General features: G+C 40.2%; 1 protein-coding gene across 2 annotated transcripts in view; it reads right to left on the bottom strand.

The window, feature by feature from the left end:
* Positions 1 to 18,261, bottom strand: part of Gdap2 (ganglioside induced differentiation associated protein 2) — a 50,136-nt gene that overhangs the window by 16,775 nt on the left and 15,100 nt on the right. For both annotated transcript variants that reach the window (XM_059265955.1, XM_059265956.1), the window contains exons 4-10: positions 17,674 to 17,827; positions 17,191 to 17,279; positions 12,578 to 12,654; positions 9,287 to 9,446; positions 7,808 to 7,967; positions 2,033 to 2,109; positions 1,272 to 1,348 (exon numbers count right to left, since the gene is read on the bottom strand). In XM_059265955.1, coding sequence (XP_059121938.1) covers positions 1,272 to 1,348; positions 2,033 to 2,109; positions 7,808 to 7,967; positions 9,287 to 9,446; positions 12,578 to 12,654; positions 17,191 to 17,279; positions 17,674 to 17,827 — 794 coding nt within the window. The remainder of the gene's footprint in view (positions 1 to 1,271; positions 1,349 to 2,032; positions 2,110 to 7,807; positions 7,968 to 9,286; positions 9,447 to 12,577; positions 12,655 to 17,190; positions 17,280 to 17,673; positions 17,828 to 18,261) is intronic.

Raw genomic sequence — 18,261 nt, 5'->3', positions numbered from 1 at the left:
TTTAAAGTACGTTATGTTTACTATGGTTAACACAAATGGGTCAATTATAACTTATTTTTTTGTAGTTATTTTCTAATGGAATTGATGTTTTGGGGAAGCACACGCACGTGTGTGTGTGTGTGTGTGTGTGTGTGTGTGTGTGTGTGTGTGTGTGTGTATGTGTGAACATTCTAATAGAATATCTTTTATCTAGTCTTTGGTAATTTCATTCACGTTAACAGTGTATCATAGCTACTCTCCCCCGACTCTAGGCACCCCAACATGTCCTGCTCCCCACTTCATGACCTTTTTCTTTTGTAACAATGTACTGAGGTCAGTGAGTGCTGTCTTCTGGAATGCTGACTGAAGAGCTCTAGTTAGCTCATGGCTCTACTGTCCCTCCAGTGAGTATTCCACGTTCAGCAGTTGCAGGATTTACAACTACTTCTCCCCTTGGGAGCATTTTCTTATATAAAGTCTCAGGAATGGAATCACTGGGTTGATGAATACAACATTTACAGTTTCAATTCATTTTTGGTGACAATAGTTATTTACAAGTTCTTACTAATTCTCAGGATGGAAAAAAAATGATATTTTGAATTGCCTTTTTATATAACTAGTTGGGTTGAACAATTTTTTTCCTTTCATTTAACAGTTTCAACTATTTTTTTTTCTTTTAGGAGCATCTACTTCTGTTCTTTGCCACCACAAAAAAGGATGATGGAATGACACTACCTTGCTATTTTTCACAAACTACACCTCTGGTTTACTTTTTTTTTTTTTTTTTTTGATTTTTGAGACAGGGTTTCTCTGTGTAGCTTTGCGCCTTTCCTGGAACTCACTTGGTAGCCCAGGCTGGCCTCGAACTCACAGAGATCTGCCTGGCTCTGCCTCCCGAGTGCTGGGATTAAAGGCGTGCGCCACCACCGCCCGGCTTGATTTACTCTTTTTAAGTAGATACTCAAGTGTTAATTTTTCCCTTTTTTTTTTTTTTTCAAAGAAGCTCAAGTCTGACTGTATACTTACAATGTAGGATGCTTCTAACCAAAAGCTTGCCAGTTATATTATATCCAAATAAAATAGCTGGAGTAATATGAGAGCCATCTGGCATGTTTCTCCTACAGAGGACAAGCAACTCCTACCTTACCTGAAATGATGCATACCGATTCCCAGGGGATGCTATTCCATCACAGATCCACAATTCATCTTATCTATGCTGGAGACCCTTATTACCAAATGATCTCTTCTTACTTTACACATCCACTGATTTGTAGAAGCCGTTTATGACTTACCTTGTCCATATCTATCAATGTCACAGGAATGTTTCTTCCAACTACCACCATCACTGTGCGGCCACAGTTATCCACACCTAAGAGAGGAGGTGCAATCAGGACCCAGAAACCTTATTACAAGACCAGTGTTTGTCCTGCCATATATTATGTATTTGACTGGATAAAAAAATTCTATTCATTCAAAAGGTAAGAAATGAGATGCACAAACTTCTCAATTTATATCATTAGATTTCTTTTATTGTTAGGGAAATACTTTTTCTTTTTTGTTTTTAAAGCATTATGAAATTTTGACCACAGTTCTGACTTTAAGATTGTTTAAAGATTTTAAATTAGCATAACCTATGGTATTTTTTTTTATAAATAAGCATTTTATTTAAGCTCATCACAACATTTAATAATATTAGTGACCCAGGAAATACTAGAAGCTCTCAGTTGAAAATTAATAGGTAATGCCTGAAACAAAATCCAGTGGAGGAAGTGGGGACTGGAGAGGGCTATGAGCTGTGAATTTTGTTTTGACAAAGGCACAGGACTCTTTAGAAGCAGAAGAATTCTAACAGAAAAGACATCCCAGGAAAAAGTGAAACAGGCAATGTGAGACCCTAAGAAAACACTAGAGGTTAGTATGTCTACGATCCTTATGTTGTGCAAAATCTATTGACATCAGCACAAAACACTGTGTTCACAGAGCAAAACCCAGTCTCTCATAGCACAATGAGTCAGATCCTTAATTAGCAAGACTAAGCAGTCATTAAGCTCACCTGTTTGGTATAAGGCTTTCAGAGAAGCAATATCAGACAGGTCCTCAGATCTTGCTTGGCATAACCAGCGGTTATAACTAGACAAATAAAGGATACAATCATTACAGCAAATGCTGGCAAGTTACTTTTGCAAATGGAACCCATTTTAATATCTTTTGCTGACCATAACGAACTGATGCTTTATTACAACAAAGAGTTAGAGGCCATTGCACCATGCAGAATCTTGTTATTGATAAATGTGTATTAGTGAGAAAATGTGTATATACGTGCTGTGGGATGTTCTGTATGGCAAATGTGTTGCTAATTAGTCAATAAATAAAACACTGATTGGCCATTGGCTAGGCAGGAAGTGTAGGCGGGACAAAGAGGAGAATAAAGCTGGGAAGTGGAAGGCTGAGTCAGAGAGACACTGCCAGCCGCCATGATGACAAACAGTGTGTGAAGATGCCGGTAAGCCATGAGCCACGTGGCAAGGTATAGATTTATAGAGATGGATTAATTTGAGCTGTAGGAACAGTTAGCAAGAAGCCTGCCATGGCCATACAGTTTGCAACCAATATAAGTCTCTGTGTTTACTTGGTCGGGTTTGAGCAGCTGTGGGACTGGCAGGTGAGAGAGATTTGTCCTGACTGTGGGCCAGGCAGGAAAACTCTAGCTACATATACCAATGACTGAAAACACTTCTTATGGTAAGTGAAGAATATACAGGTAAGTGGCTGAGACGTCAAGAATTCAAAATAACATAATTAAAGAATACTGTTATTTTCTACATTACTAAAAAACGTAACAGGAAAAGTCTCAGTGTTAGATCTCCACATCGGATAACCACTAGTTAGCAAAGATACCATGAGTGCTTGGGAATATTACAGTGAACAGACAACAGGATGACTGCCCTCACGGAGTCATATCACAACAGAAAGACATAAAGTACTGCACATATTATACAGGACCACAAGGGAGGCAGGAAGTTTTATCTGGCAAGTCAGACATTTTATGATTGGTTAATGAAGCTGGAATTAATACCCTACTTACTAGGCCATATGGACTAATTTAGCTTTGGTGAAAAGGAGGTTACAAATGATGTTAATGATCAAGTTAATATTTCAGTTTTTTTTTCTTTTTTTGAGATGGGCTCACTCTATTATGTAGCCTTCACTGACTAGAATTCATTATGTAGACTAGGCTACCCTAGTCTATCTCAAATGTAGAGATCTGCCTGTTTCTGCCTCCTGGGTGTTGGGATGAAATGTATGTGCCACCACACCCAGTTCAAGTTAATCTTAATAGCTAATTCACCAGACCACTCACAACTGCCTATAACTCCAGGGGTTCCGATGCCATCTTCTGACCTGTGCAGGGACCTGCACGTAAGTGCACATACACATAGACACAGAAACAGACATACATTTTAAAAAAGTATTTTCAGGTATGGAAGATATCTATCACTTCTTTGAGTTTTAATTTTCTTTAAAGTTCTTAAATCTACCTAAAATTATTTTGAGTCCATGGTGAAAACTCTAGAACAGCATAAATGTCCATCTTGTTAAGTTTGGTCAGTGATTAATAATTTGAGATCACTCCAGGAATAGATTGACAGGCACAATCTACATATGTGTGTTTTTGTAGAGTTTATAGTTTACATTTGTGATGTATAAAAGATTGAGTCACAGCTATGATCTTGGTGCTTTTCTGGTTTGTTTGTGCAGACCACAGGTACATCAGTGCAGTAACTGCAGACTGGGCCGTCAGGTTTCTTCCTTTTCTAGGTACGCCTCCTCCAGAGCAGAAGCTATCACTCATGCCTCCTTGCTCACTAGGAGTGCTTTCCCTTCCACTACTCAAAGCAGTGTTTATATTCTCATAGATATTCCCACTGAAACCTTCCCTCTGTCTTCTGCGTACTACAATAAAGACAAACAATTCTCTATTCCAATCCCAAAGTCAAAGCTAAAAAAGGAAAATAGAAGTAAAAATAGTTCCTACAGCTGATTTTGATGAATAAATTCTATTATGTGCCAGGCAAAGCATAACCGTCAAGTACAAACCATCAAGGAAAGCAAGTTGTGATGGCAGAAGAGCCAGTCCACTGAGTCATTAGGCTGGTCCTAAAGGCAGAAATACTGAATTGTTATCCAGTGGGTTGCAACTGACTGAGGTTACATATTGTCCCCACAGGGCTAACATAAGCCTTTTCTTACAGTTAATCAATTAATTTCTTACAGTTAATCAATTCCCATACACCTACACAGCCAAAGGCTGAGTGATGAAGAAAATTTAAACAAAATCACTCTTGAAAGCACAGGACCTTCATGGGTCTGGCACCAGATCCTCCATGTATATGCTATGGCTGTTAGCTTGGTGTTTGGGGGACTCCTAACGGTGGGAATGGGCATATATATCTCTGACTCTTTTTGCCTGCTCTTTTCCTCCTATTGGGTTGCCTTGTCCAGCCTCGATATGAGGGCTTTTGCCTTGTCTTACTGTATCTTGTTTTGTCCTGTTTGGCTGTTGTCTTTTGGAGGCCTGATCCTTTCTGAAGAGGAAACAGAGGAAGTGGATCTGGGGGAGAAAAGAGGTGGGAGGGAATTGAGAGGAGTGGAGGGAGGGGAAACTGTGGCCGGGATGTATTGTATGAGAGGAGAATCTATTTTCAATAAAAATAAATAAATTAACTTTTAAAAAGTTCAGTAAGTAACCTATTTAGATAAAGCCGATTGTTTGAGAGACAAGTCAAACTGGAATTAAATGCTGTGTCCTACACTCGTCCTTTTGCGTCCTGCTTCACCAGGTTCACTATAAATGAAGTTGAACACTTTCTTGTGTGCAGGGCAGAGGATGTATCTGTCTTGCTTGTCTCTGCATTACTACATGTACACCAGCACATGACTATGTCAGTAAGGGCTTAATATTTAATCATTAATGAAATGATGCCTTTGTGTGAGAAGTGATGTTAGCATCATAGGCAACTGAATGTTAAGCATATCAAGAACTATTAAGGAAAGGAAACAAAATATTCCAGTGAAATAATCTTTTCCTCCCAATGTCTTTTTCCCACTGTAATAAAGACTTTCATAAGCTGTAACTGAAAAGTTGCTAGCTAGTTTGTTTCCTAACAAACTCCACCTTAGATACATCCAAACCACTCAAAATAGACAAAACACTTAGATGCATTAATGAAGAACTTGGGCCGTGTCTATTTTTTCAGATTTTGTAAAGAACGGGTACACAGACACTGATGTGTGGTGAATGGACAGTGAGGAGTCAGGGAAGGAGAGCTGGAAGTTTCCAAAAAGACTACTAATCAACATAAGGGTGACTGAGCAGTGTGTGAAGTAAGATCCTGCTTCAGGAAAAGCAGAAGTCCATCTTTTTAAATGCAGCTCTGCAATCTCAAGCAGACAGAACACTGGCTTCCAGCTCTGCCATATAATAAACCCAACAGTCATCAGTTCTAAACTGTTTGGTCTCAGGACCCTTTCATGTTTATATCACCATATCGAAAATAACAGAACTCTAAAAGCATTTACTTATCTGATTTAAAAGTGACTATCTGAATATACCCTTTAATGTAAAAAATCTGTGCTTAGGAAGACGAACTATCCTCTTAATTTCACAATTCTCTTCACTACCTGAAAGACCCCATACTCTAGCCTGCATTTAGTCTCCTGCAACATCCCAGGTTAAGGATCCCCAGGAACCCATATGGCAAAAGTGGAGAATTCCTGCAAGTCATCCTCTGACCTCTGCATGCTGTGGTGGGCGGGCAACACAAACATACATGCTAGCCCACATGCACACAGACATAAATAAATAAAAAAAAAAATCACAATGGGTAAGGTTTGAGATCCTATATTACAACTAAATGCTAGGTAACCATTATTTATCAAATTCTATGATGTGCACAGAAACATATCTGATTCCTTGAAAGTCTTGAAGAGTCTCCTTTGCTTCCAATTCTGATTTGAGTGATCTCATAGATCCTTCATATAAAACAACTTACTACAACAGTCTGAAGGATGCTATTAGATCCTAGTCATCTTCATTTAAATCAATTGAATATTTTGCAAGATCTGAATACAAACGACAAAATTAGTTAACTTTTGAAAAAATATGATTGTTCACTTATAAGTGAATTAATAATGTCTGATATGGTAAGTATTGATAGATATAACCCACGTGGGCACAAGCCCTCTGGGATCCTCAACCCTTTTTAAGAGTGCAAGGGGGATTTGAGAACCATAGACAACTCACAAGCCATGACACACATAGACAGATCACAACGGTGTGGCAAGGGAGCCCAGTCACTGTATTTAAAGAGAAATGTTTGCCAGAAGACACCACATGTGACCAAGTTTAGAAACTACGGAGCCATCATTTGGTCCATCCTTTGAAAACTTGTTCACTGGTTCCCTCTAGTGGTAAATTTGCTTCTGTTATTTGCAGGTTGCAGGAAAGTGAAGACCTGGGACTGAGGAGACAGAAAATGTTAATTCTGGCTGGGGGACAGGGAGCCATCTTTTTTAGTGGTGTCCATGGGTGAGTTGTGCAGGCTCCAGTACATACCCTCCCTCCCAGGCTCATGGGGGCAGCCCTAACTAAACTCAGCGGGCTCCAAAACAAGCCACGAAAGTGGAAGAGGGCCTCACTGAGAAGGATTTGAGTGAGACTGGGAAGGTGTGCGAGAGGGTAACAAGAAGTGAAAATGATAAAATACATCATACAGATGTATGAGACTCTCAAAGAAATAATATATAAAAATTATGTTTGTACGGGACTTGAGATCATCTAGTCCAACTTCCATCCTATGACTGGAGACCGACACCATAGAAATAATATATAAAAATTATGTTTGTACGGGACTTGAGATCATCTAGTCCAACTTCCATTCCGTGACTGGAGACCGACACCATAGAAGTACCACATAAACAGTATGACATGCTGTGGTAGGCTGTGAAAAAGCAAAATAGGAGAGGCAGGTATTTTCGACCTAACAGGTAAGGTTTGAGAGGCATTTGCTTTACAGCTGACCCCTGGAAAACGGACTGGATTGAGGGAAGAGAAGATTCCAATTAAAATGAATGGTAGGGGCCAAAGCTCAAAACTAAGGCAGACCGGTTAGCTCAGTACTGAAGAAAGCCACAGTGATGTATTTTATTGAGCTTGCCTACACCCACTGCAATTATCTGATGCTCAGTCTATGAGATGTTATCCCTTACCAACTCTAAGAGGGAATGGAGAGCTGCCTACAATTTAATTTTTTTCTTTAAAATTTTTGGAAAGCAGCTAGCTTTACTATTGATCTTTGGAAAAACACCAAGTACAAAACTCCATCTATGATTTTAAAAGGATTCATTCAGAATTGCTTTAGTATTAGAAACACTTGGAGAAAACAGAATGTGAAGGTCCTTAGGGTAAGTTGGGGAGACATAAAACTCGTCAGCTGAAGAAAAATTTTAACTGCTTCAGTGAAAAATGCACAGCAGAAACCTTGTAAGTGCATTTCTTTTCTTCTAATTTCCCTGTTTAGAATATAACCTCACATGGAGGCACGGCAATTCGAGCCCACACTGGGTAAAAGCTCTGAAACCAGCCATGCATGTCACCACTGGATTCCCCACACTAACAGACTCAACTTTCCACTCTGCAACTAAAGAATGGGGACAGGACTCTCTTCCTCGGTCATCATGAACATTAAACAAGAGGAACTTTGTGTGTCCAGGAAAGCATCTAGCAGACCCCTGACTTCACACTAACTGTCTGAACAGTCTGCCTTACTTTCTTTGATGCTGCTTCTGCAGGGCAGCTTCGGACAACTGTCCCTGGAGGATCAGTTTTCTTTGCTTGTCAATATCTCCTTCCATTCGAGCAAAAGCATGAGAACCAATGAAAGACAGATCCACTCCCAAGCCGTCATCCTCATCTTCTTCTTGGTTGTCTGCAAGGAAAGTACCATCAGCAGAGAGCTACGGAAGCAGACAGCAAAACTGCCAAGTGCTGCAGGAGGAATGCCTGTGAGGCAACGAAACAAAGCAGAAGAATCTCAAACCCGCGGTTAAGATCATGATTCTGAAACGACACTGCGAAATCCCAAGTCCTAAAATAATGAAATAAAAGTAACTAATCTAAGCCGATTTCCTGATCAGGTGCAAAGTGTGTGAGGTGTGTTTCCATCCAAGGGGTTTATGATCTTATATAGGTGAAGGTTGACAGAAGCTTTTTATAGGATAGATTCAGAAGGGCTCCCATCCTAACATACTCTCTGCCTATAACTTTCAGTATAAAACCTAAAGAAATAACATGCTATAGTATTCTTATTGTAACTATTTAATGTTAACTGTGGCCTTTAGAGGACATTGCTAAAAGTGATCAAAACTTGAAAATTTAAGGTGATAATATACTCAATTACTGTTTCAACAGTTCCTTATGAGCCATTCAGCTGAGCATGTTGTTATGACCACCTGCAAATCCTCAAACACAAGCCCTTCATCTTTGCTGGCTGGTGTTTTACAGTACTCTAGCTTCCTGAAGAGGAAAATTAAGAAAAACCAAAGTTGAACCATTATACATTGTTGGTAGGAATATAGTTTTATAAAGCCACTATGAAAATTACTATGAAATTTCCTCAAAGAGCTAAAAATAGAATTACCACATGACTCAACCATAGCGTTCCTGGAGATAAACCCCAAAGAACTGGTAAGCATACCAGAGACATCTGCTTATCCATGTTTATTACTGCACCATTCACAACAGTCAAGATATGGGATCAGCCTAGATAGTCATAAGAGATGGATGGATAAAGTATCTCTCTCTCTCTCTCTCTCTCTCTCTCTCTCTCTCTCTCTCTCTCTCTCTCTCACACACACACACACACACACACACACACACATGCACGCACACACGCACGCACACGCACACCAGAGTTTTATTCAGCAATAAACAACGAGGAAATGGTGACCTGCAGAAAAATGGATGAAACTGGAGATCGCTAGGCTAAGGAAAATAAGCCAGGAGCCAAAAGACACATATCACATGGCTTTCCCTCATACGTGGAATCTAGATTTATAAAGATGTAACATGGAAGTGTGTGTGGGAGTGAGCACTTTGAGAGAAGGGACCAGCAGGAGAACAGTAAGACAGAGGAATGAGGAAAGACTATAACAAGGTAAATACCGTATCTGTACAAAAATGTCGTAAGGAAACCTCTAATTTGCATACTAATTTAAGAAGACAGGAAGTTAGAACTCCAGCACTCACCCTCCGAAGCACCAGGCTTCTCACTTATTCTAATTTGCCGCTCAGGCACCACAGGCTCCCCTTCTGCATTTCCGATGTCTGCAGGTAGGTATGGCAACGAATGGCTCTCCTCCTTTAACGACCTTGGGAAGTACAGAGGTAGCAGCTTTTGGTAAGTAGCCTGTGTCAGAAAAGTAAGGCATTCTGTGAAAAACAGTGACACACGAAAGTAGCCTGAGCAGTGGTTCCTGTGGTCCCTGCGCTGTGAAGACACACGGAAGAATACAGGCCTCACACTCCCTATGCTCAGAGTGCTGTCTGAGAGCCTCACTCAGCCCTTACACTAAACACGAAGAAATGATCCACTGGTCAAGTCAAAAGCAATGCCCGCCCTGGTCGGGGTCACCAAATCTGGAATGGGGAAGTCTGACACTCCTACCTTTTGACTAGACTTTCAGCAGCACACTGCTATTTGCCCAAGCTTAGTATACCAGTCTCTCTTTGACCTAAGTTTAGTTTTTCAGTTTTCTTTAAAAACAAAACAAAACAAAACAAAAAACACCCACCCTCAAACAAAAACCATTTCTAACTATATCTGAAGGATTGATAGTTTTCATTCATTCTTAGAAATTTAAAAAAAGATAAATTTCACTTTGGAGAAGGAAATAAGGAGCTGTCAGATGGCTTCATAGATAAAGGCCACCAAGTCTGACGACCTGAGTTTGAGTCTTGTGACCTATATGGTAAAGAAGGAGAGCCTGAAAGTCATGCTGATTTCCACACACACATTCCCCCAGCCTCCTCCAAAACACAACACACAAAGAAGCCTGTTTTTAAAATGAGGGAAGGCAATGGAGGTGGGGAATGAATGAAAACGAAACATAGCAACATATGTTATGAAGATGATGGAACCCATCACTTTGTATGCTAACCTGAAAATTAATCAGTAACTTCAATGTGCTAAGACACAAAAATGAATAAGGTTCTATCTTATGATAGATAGATATGATATGCGCAGTCCCTGTGCTCTTCTATAGCACCACAGCAAATGAAGATGCTGTGCGCTGGTAGTACTCAGGTTTGTTGAAGCACCCTGCCTCTTCTGCATCCCAGGAATTACTGTATCATTGCTCAGCATTACTTAGCAACTATTCTGAACTTCAGGGGTTCAAGAGATGGTTACAGGTTACGGGCATTGCAGCTCTTCCAGAGGACCCAGGTCCCATTCTCAGCACCCACACTGGGCAGCTCACAACCATCTCTAACTCCAGTTCCAGGAGATCCAACACCTTCTAGTCTCCATGGATATCTACCCTTGAATGCACATAAACTAGCATAAGAACACCTCCATACACATAGATATAAAATAAAATGAATAAATCTTTAAAAAGGACTAAAAGAATGATAACAAAAATGTTATGGAATTGAGTACTGGTCAATCAAATCATTCAAGAAATCAGTATTCTACATAGAACTATAACATTTCCTAAATAGAAGCCTGGAGACTTTAGATTTGTACCTAAAAAAAAACAAAAACAAAAACAAAAAAAACAAACAAAACAAACCAGATAGGCCTGGTGTGATGGCACATGCCTTTAATCCTCACACTTGAGAGGCAGAGACAGGAGAACCTTTTTTGAGTCTGAGGCTGGCTTAGTCTATACAGTGAGTTCCAGGCCAACCAGGGCTACATAGAGACCCTGTCTCAAAAACAACAAAACATAAACAAACAAACGTGTCAACGTGCTTCCTGTGCAGGCCTGGCCACCTGAGCTCAATCTATAAAAACCACAGGAGGTGGGAGGAGAGAACCAATTCCACAAGCTGTCCTCTGACTTCCACATATGTCATGGCATACTGAGGATAGGCATACCTACACCTACACTGACACACACACTAAGATTTTTGAAGAATTCATATATCATAAAGCTAACCTGTTGAAAATACTGAATTCAGTGATTGTTAGGATATTCTCAAAGTTGTACAATCACCACCATCTAATTCCAGAACACTGACATCACCCTAAACCAATCCATCAGCAATCTTTCCCTACAATTCTTTTTCCAAACCCTGAGCTACCAATTGTTCTGTCTCAATAGATGTGCCTACTTTGAACATTTCAATAAAACAGAATACAATTTGTAGCCTTTAATGTCTAGTTTATTTCAGTTAGCATGTTTTCAAGGTTCACCTTTTAACATGTATCCATAATCATCCCCCAAAAGACGAGTACTATTCTATATATACTCTACATTTGCTCATCAAGTCAGCTGTTGACTGGTCTCCACTCTTTGGCTATGATCAACAATGCTGCTATAAATACTTATCTTCACATTTTAAATATTTTTGCACATACTTAAGAATCTGCTCTATTATACTGTAACTAATTTTTGGTATCTCATTATAGTTTTGGCTTGCATTTCTATAATGGTCAGTGTTGTGAAATTTCTTTATACTGGTCATTTGTATATCACTTTTTAAGAAGTGAGTACTACCCATGCTTTTTTCTTTAAATTTTCGGTATTTCTTGTTTTCCATTCTTAAAAAGCTTACTAGCTAGGGAACACTGCCCTTCCCAGGGCTCTCTGACTCCTAAAATCAGGATTAATTTACTTGGGAATACGTCTTGTGTATGCAAACCAACCAATCCTACTCCTGCTCCTTCACTTCCTTCCCTATTTTAGCAGAGCACTGAGAAGCTCGGTGACTGCTAAAGGACACAAATAGAAAAGTCAGATGCTCTAAAGCTATGGAAGCCCAGTGAGATAAAAACGAAGCTTTGACTTTTCTAAATGGACTGAATTTAATGAAACCCCCATACAAGAAAACATAAACCTAACGACCTTGTGCCACCGGCTTGACTACTAACTGCTTCCAGTTAAGCAGATGGTGACACTCACTTCAGCAGCAGAGCAGCTATGTCGCTAAAACCTGGGAACGTAGCGCTGTGGTTACAAGGCACCACCCACCTGTGCCATTTCACTTATGAAGACAACAGCTAAGCAGTAAAACTGTGGCTCAAACTCTGCTTCTTAGATTGCTGGTACACGCCTGTATTCCAGAACTTGAGGTAGAGGCAGGAGAAAGTGGCGGCCAGTACAGCCTGGTTGACATTGTCAAACAGTGTGGGTTCCTTCTAGACTTGTTTAGTTTCCATCATAATTCTCTTTCCGTGAATGAGCAGAAGTCCCACTGCCACAGACTGATTTAAACCATTAGACTGTGTACTTCAGATTCAGTGAACACATGACTAGATGAAGGCAGCGCAAGCAGAATTAAGACTCAAACTAAGCAAAATAGTTAGCAAGATACCTCTTCGAGTTCAGAGACAGCAAATACTACTTTTTCAATGGTTTCCCCATGGATCTCCAGGAACCTCCTCACAGTGCCTACGGAAGAAAATGGAAAGACATTCAGTGTTTAAACCCGGCTCTGAGGTTAGTCTGTAATGGGCCCCCCTTCACTTCATCAGCCACGGCTCAATTATCCCAGTCAGAAAAGCCTGCCACACCCCCTCTCACAGCTCGATGCACTTTTCTTCAGAGAGGCTGTAGCAGACATTTTTCAGTCCCTTTATGGCATGTCCCCTCTCTTCTCAGCCGCCACTGGCCCTGAGGTGCCTCAGCAGGAGCTTTATTGCACTTGCTGTCCTAGTTCTGGTGTCTGTGACAATGGCTGGCTGCAGAAGATGCTGAGTCAGACCACTCTCCCTGTCCTGCATGTTCTTTATTTCCCTGGGGCCTCCCTTTGGCCAGAATGATCTAGTGCAAATGGAAAGACTTTCTATTCATTCAGTTACAGCCTTAAATGTGCCACTCAGCCCATTTCCCGCTCACAAAACCAAAGCTGAGCTATCTTTTTCTTTTGGTTTTTTGAGACAGGGTTTCTCTGTGTAGTTTTGGTGCCTTTCCTGGAATTCACTCTGTAGACCAGGCTGGCCTCAAACTCACAGAAATCCGCCTGGCTCTGCCTCCAGAGTGCTGGAGTTAAAGGTGTGGGTCACCACTACCCAGCAAGTTATCTTTTTCTTAATCTCTGTTCCCTCCTGATTTTCCTCTATCAAGACCCACTGACCCAACCTTAAATCTCCCTGGCTTTGGTCCTTTATGCCTATGCCACTGCCTTCTAAAAATGCCCACATTTTTGTTTTCTTGGTACACATATTCTCTATAACTAGTTTGTTAAATTTAACTTCAAATGCTGATGGCTCCCAAATTGTACAATCTTTCTGAACTACAGAACTGAATTACTTACTGCTTATTGAGCATGTTTACCTAGATAGCCACAGATACTTCAAATTCAGTGAGTCTAACTCCCTCTTCTTCCTCATATTCCTTACCTCAGTTACAGACCAACAGCCAAGCAGCCACTCAAACCAGAATCCTTTCTTTTAAAAAATTTTATTTTACTTAATTTATGCATTTCAGCATTTGCCTGCATGGATATATATCTACTACCTGTGTGCCTGGTACCCAAAAAGACAAGAAGTGGGTGTGGGGACACAGATGGTTGTGAGCTGCCATATGGGTGCTGGGAACTGAACCCAGGTCCTTCTGCAAAAGCAGCAAGTGTTATTAACCTCTGAGCCATCTCTTTTCAGCTTTATAACTTTAAAAACAAATGTATCTATTTACTGTGTGTGTTCATCACAGTGTGTGTGCACAGCTCAGAGGACAACTCGCAGGAGTTAGTTCTGTCCTTCTACCATGTGGCTTCCAGGGCTGAGCTCAGGTCATCAGGCTTGGCAGCAAGCATCTTTCCGTGCTGAGCTATCTCACTGGCCCCTGAATTTCCTTTAGCATTCCCTTTTCTTCCCCTTCAGTCCACATTGTCAAGCAGTTTCCATATATGATCTATTAATTCTACTGTTAACATTTCCAATATCCATCCTTCTCTCTCAGCTGCTTTCAAGCTCTTAATGCTCATGCACATTTTGGCAATAAGCTCTGAAGTGGTCTTTCTTTCATTTCCAAGGCTGCAACTTCTGCTGCCTGGGTAATCTTTTTACTATACTTTCTTTAGGAAACAGAGCTGAACCCCTTATAAGTTAATGTTCAAAGTTCCTACATGACTTGCCACACTGTCACAACTAACCACCTCATAAGTCCTATTTCCAATTGCTCCTCCCACATATCTTCTACTGTCACTTAATAGTTCTATGATGTCCTATCTAGAGGTAGGTTAGTTCTGACAGAATATATTATTCATCCATTCTCTTCTGAATCTCTGTTTTTCAATGTCCTGGTCATATGTCATCTTTGTGTAGAACTCTACCCTTCCCTGAATTCCTCTGTATAGAATCTCCTGCACCCACCGACCCACTCAAGTTTGTAAGTTTACAATAGATTTAATGAGATATAGAGTCCCATGCTAAGTTGGAAAGCCTCTGTGACCTTTTGAACATCGTCTTTCTATCTGTAAACTTCTTACAGCTAGATTGTGGATCTATTTAAGGCCAAGTATATTTTATATTAATATTACGTTAACTAAGTCTAGCAGAACATGGTGAATGATATGCACTCACTCAAAAGGAACTAATAACTGCATTAATAATTCATGGCCTGCTTTGGAAAGTAACGCAGTCCACTAATCTAGTACGGTAGACTCACTGGTTGAGAGCAGAATAAAGATCTGCAACTCGGCTGCAGCTAGGTGCAAATATGTTTCACTTCTCCTTCTGGTCTGCTTTCATTCCTTTTCCTTAAAGCAGCTTCCTAAAAGGAAGTTTCTTTATACTATTTACATCTCATAAAATTTTGACATTCATATGGAACTGTCCCTTTACATAGTACTTTAGTACTTTATGTTTCCTATGGAAGATAAAATGCCAAGTGGCAATCAAATCAAATTCTCTCAATGGTGCTCATTTAGAAAGAGAATTCTGCCAGGAAAAAGAACAAGACTGACCTCATGACTCAAGGATTTCAGCATGTCAGCCTACACTGTTCCTTCTAGTCCCATCTGTGCACTCTTCTTGGCAGCCAAACAGGATGTCACATGCTTTACATTTATGAAGACTCTTAACCAGTGAAAGTGACATCCAGGCTATTAATACCTCCAATACGGAAGCATGGAAGGTAAGTACAAACATCATGGGCTTCTTTTCTTACTGCTGGATCCTCTTGTATAGGACAGAGCACAACAGAGTAGTAACTTGTTGAATAAACAACCTAATAATTTTACTTCAATGTTGATGTTTATGGTTTCACAAAGGATTTAACTGTATGTGAACTAGGGAAAAAAGATACTATAAAAGGTCATGACTACTGACTAAGACGATATTGGGTTTTTGCATTTAAAAGTTTTGCTAACAGTTTAATAAGCAAGAAAGCTCTTGATTTGGAAGACGTATTATGTTAACAGATTAATTTTTAGCATGCATCACTATAAATGTGTGCAAGCCATTTATTATTTTCAAATTCCAGAAAGTACACTATTGTCTCCGTATTTGCTTGTTCTGAATAAGATGCTTTATAATTTTACTACATTTAAGGTCTAGGTGAAACAGCCCTTATACCATTTGACTTGGTCACTTTTGAGATGCATATGCTTCCTTTCTGCCAATTACATTCCTAGAAGTTGTTTCAAAGACTCATCTTCCCATTATCGATAGTTATCTCTTATTGTGAATTACTCTTTAAAACTGCGGTGGACTGAAGTATTACTATGCAGTGAAGCAACACTTTGGACCATTTACCCAGAACAATGCACACAGAGAATTCACATAGTAGTATTTAAGGAGGGTGTGCAGGCGCTGTATCACTGTTCCTAGTGATGAGAACCTCACTAAAATACAGTTCTATCTCAAAGAAACCAAAGCTCCTCCCTTGGAATGTCTGCAGTTAGAATGCTTACCTATCACCTTTATCACCTTTCCAAGCACCTGTAAAGATCTTAGAAAAGCTTTTAAAGTCTGTATTTCTGAACACTGTTTTAGATAAGGGACTATAGCACTCTTTCAATGGATGCACAAAGTAGATTATGATGATACTCCAACCCCTGCAACTGCAAAGAACCATTGCTTAAAAGATGTACTGCAGCATAAAGTTACTGTGAGAGCCCTTCAGGTATTTGAAGATGGGCATCATATCTGCAAAAAAGCATACCACTGATGTTTCAAACAACTTGTCATCATTGTTTGTCAATGTCTTGTGAGCTGTGACCTAAAATGTATGGAGTACACTGAGGTCATGGATTCTTAAGCTGACTACTAGATTTTATTTCTGGAAACTGAACCCAGAGACCCATACATCCTAAGCACATACTCTACCACAGACCTACACCCTGAGACCAACACTGTACTTTTATACCACATACAACACTGTGGGTCAGTTTGGACTCAGTGATTTTTAAACCTAAACACACAGTTTTATACTAAAGAAGTCCTGGGGGCTGGAGAGATGGCTCAGTGGTTAAGAGCACTGGCTGCTCTTCCAGAGGACTCAGGTTCAGTTCCCAGCACCCACATGGCAGCGCACAACTGTATGTAATTCCAGTTCCAGACACCCATGGTAAAACACCAATGCACATAAGATAAAAATAAATAAACTTAAAAAAAGAAGTCCTTGTGAAAGGTGCTGTCTAAATAGAAAAATGGTAAGCAAATATATTATAAATTTGTCTTTGCTGCATTTTTACAAATTGTTAAGATTATTCTTATTTTGATTCAAGTGCCCTTTGCATTAGTCATACTTTCTAGTCTGGTATCATTTTCAAACTTAATGAGCAAGTCTTGTAAGCTTTTATGCACAGGTATAAATCATACCAACCTAAGAAATTCAATTAAGAACTCTACTATCTATCAATGCAAAGCCTCTCAGAATGCCATGATGATCAAATCAATGGATCTTCTTTGGTTATAACTTTATCTAATAGTCAAAAACTTTAAGAACTTGATCTAGGTGTGGCACTCCAGTGTTACTTACGAAGAGCAATGTGTGTTGCGTCCTCTAGAGGGTAGCCGCGCTTTGCAGAATTGATGACACAGAAGCCAACAGAAGACATGGACTGTTCTCTGTAACCAGATAGAAAACAATTATCCACATACAGAATCTATAAGCAAACTCAAAATACAAGTCAGCATCTCTCTCACCCACCCATAAATTTACAAGTTAAGTCAACTGCATTATTTGATAATCATATTAATATACAATTTAACCATATTTTTTTTTTTTTCAAGACAGGTTTCTCTGTGTAGCTTTGCGCCTTTCCTGGAACTCACTCTGTAGACCAGGCTGGCCTCAAACTCACAGAGATCCGCCTGCCTCTGCCTCCCGAGTGCTGGGATTAAAGGCGTGCGCCACCACCGCCCGGCCTTAACCACACTCATTGAGAGCTAATATCTGAGCCCTCAAAGTCTGATTTCCACAGTGAGCTTTCATCTTTAACGGTGTGGGGACAGGCCGTACTTTGCCAGCTGAAGCACGTTTCTGTAACAGCTGTACAGGGAACTCTCCGCAGCAGTGCGATAGCGGCTTTTATACTTGGGTCCCACTGTATGAATGATGAACCGAGCAGCCAGGTTAAAGCCTTTCGTCAATTTTGCTTCACCTGTTCGGCAACCTGGGAACAACGGGGACACATACAAACTTGTAAATATTAGGAAAACACAACTCTGCAAAGCAGAAAATGGATTAAGAACTATGAGGAATGTCATCTAAAAAGAGGACTGAATACAAGCATCCAAGTCTGTTCCCTCTGTTCTCAGGGCAGGGAGGCAGGGCAGCAGCTGTAAGCACAAAGGAAGTGGGGAAGATGCAAAGCAGAGAAGCATCATCCAGGTTTGAAGGGGAAAGTCGGTGGACCACGGGTAACAAGCTTAGAGAAGGAGAGAAACCTAACAGCCTGAAAAACGGGTACGCAGTATAAAGCTGACTGCACTGAAGGGCGGTGTCAGATTTAAAGCAGACTGCTTCATTTAAATCCTGAGTCCAAAGTGTTCATGCGTGAACTCTGGGCATGTTCATGGCCTCACTGTGCTTTGATTTCCTACTTAA

This window comes from Peromyscus eremicus, chromosome 6, assembly GCF_949786415.1.
Source record: "Peromyscus eremicus chromosome 6, PerEre_H2_v1, whole genome shotgun sequence".
NCBI lineage: Eukaryota > Metazoa > Chordata > Mammalia > Rodentia > Cricetidae > Peromyscus > Peromyscus eremicus.
The sequence above is the reverse complement of the archived record's forward strand: the minus strand, read 5'-3'. Positions and strand labels throughout refer to the sequence as shown.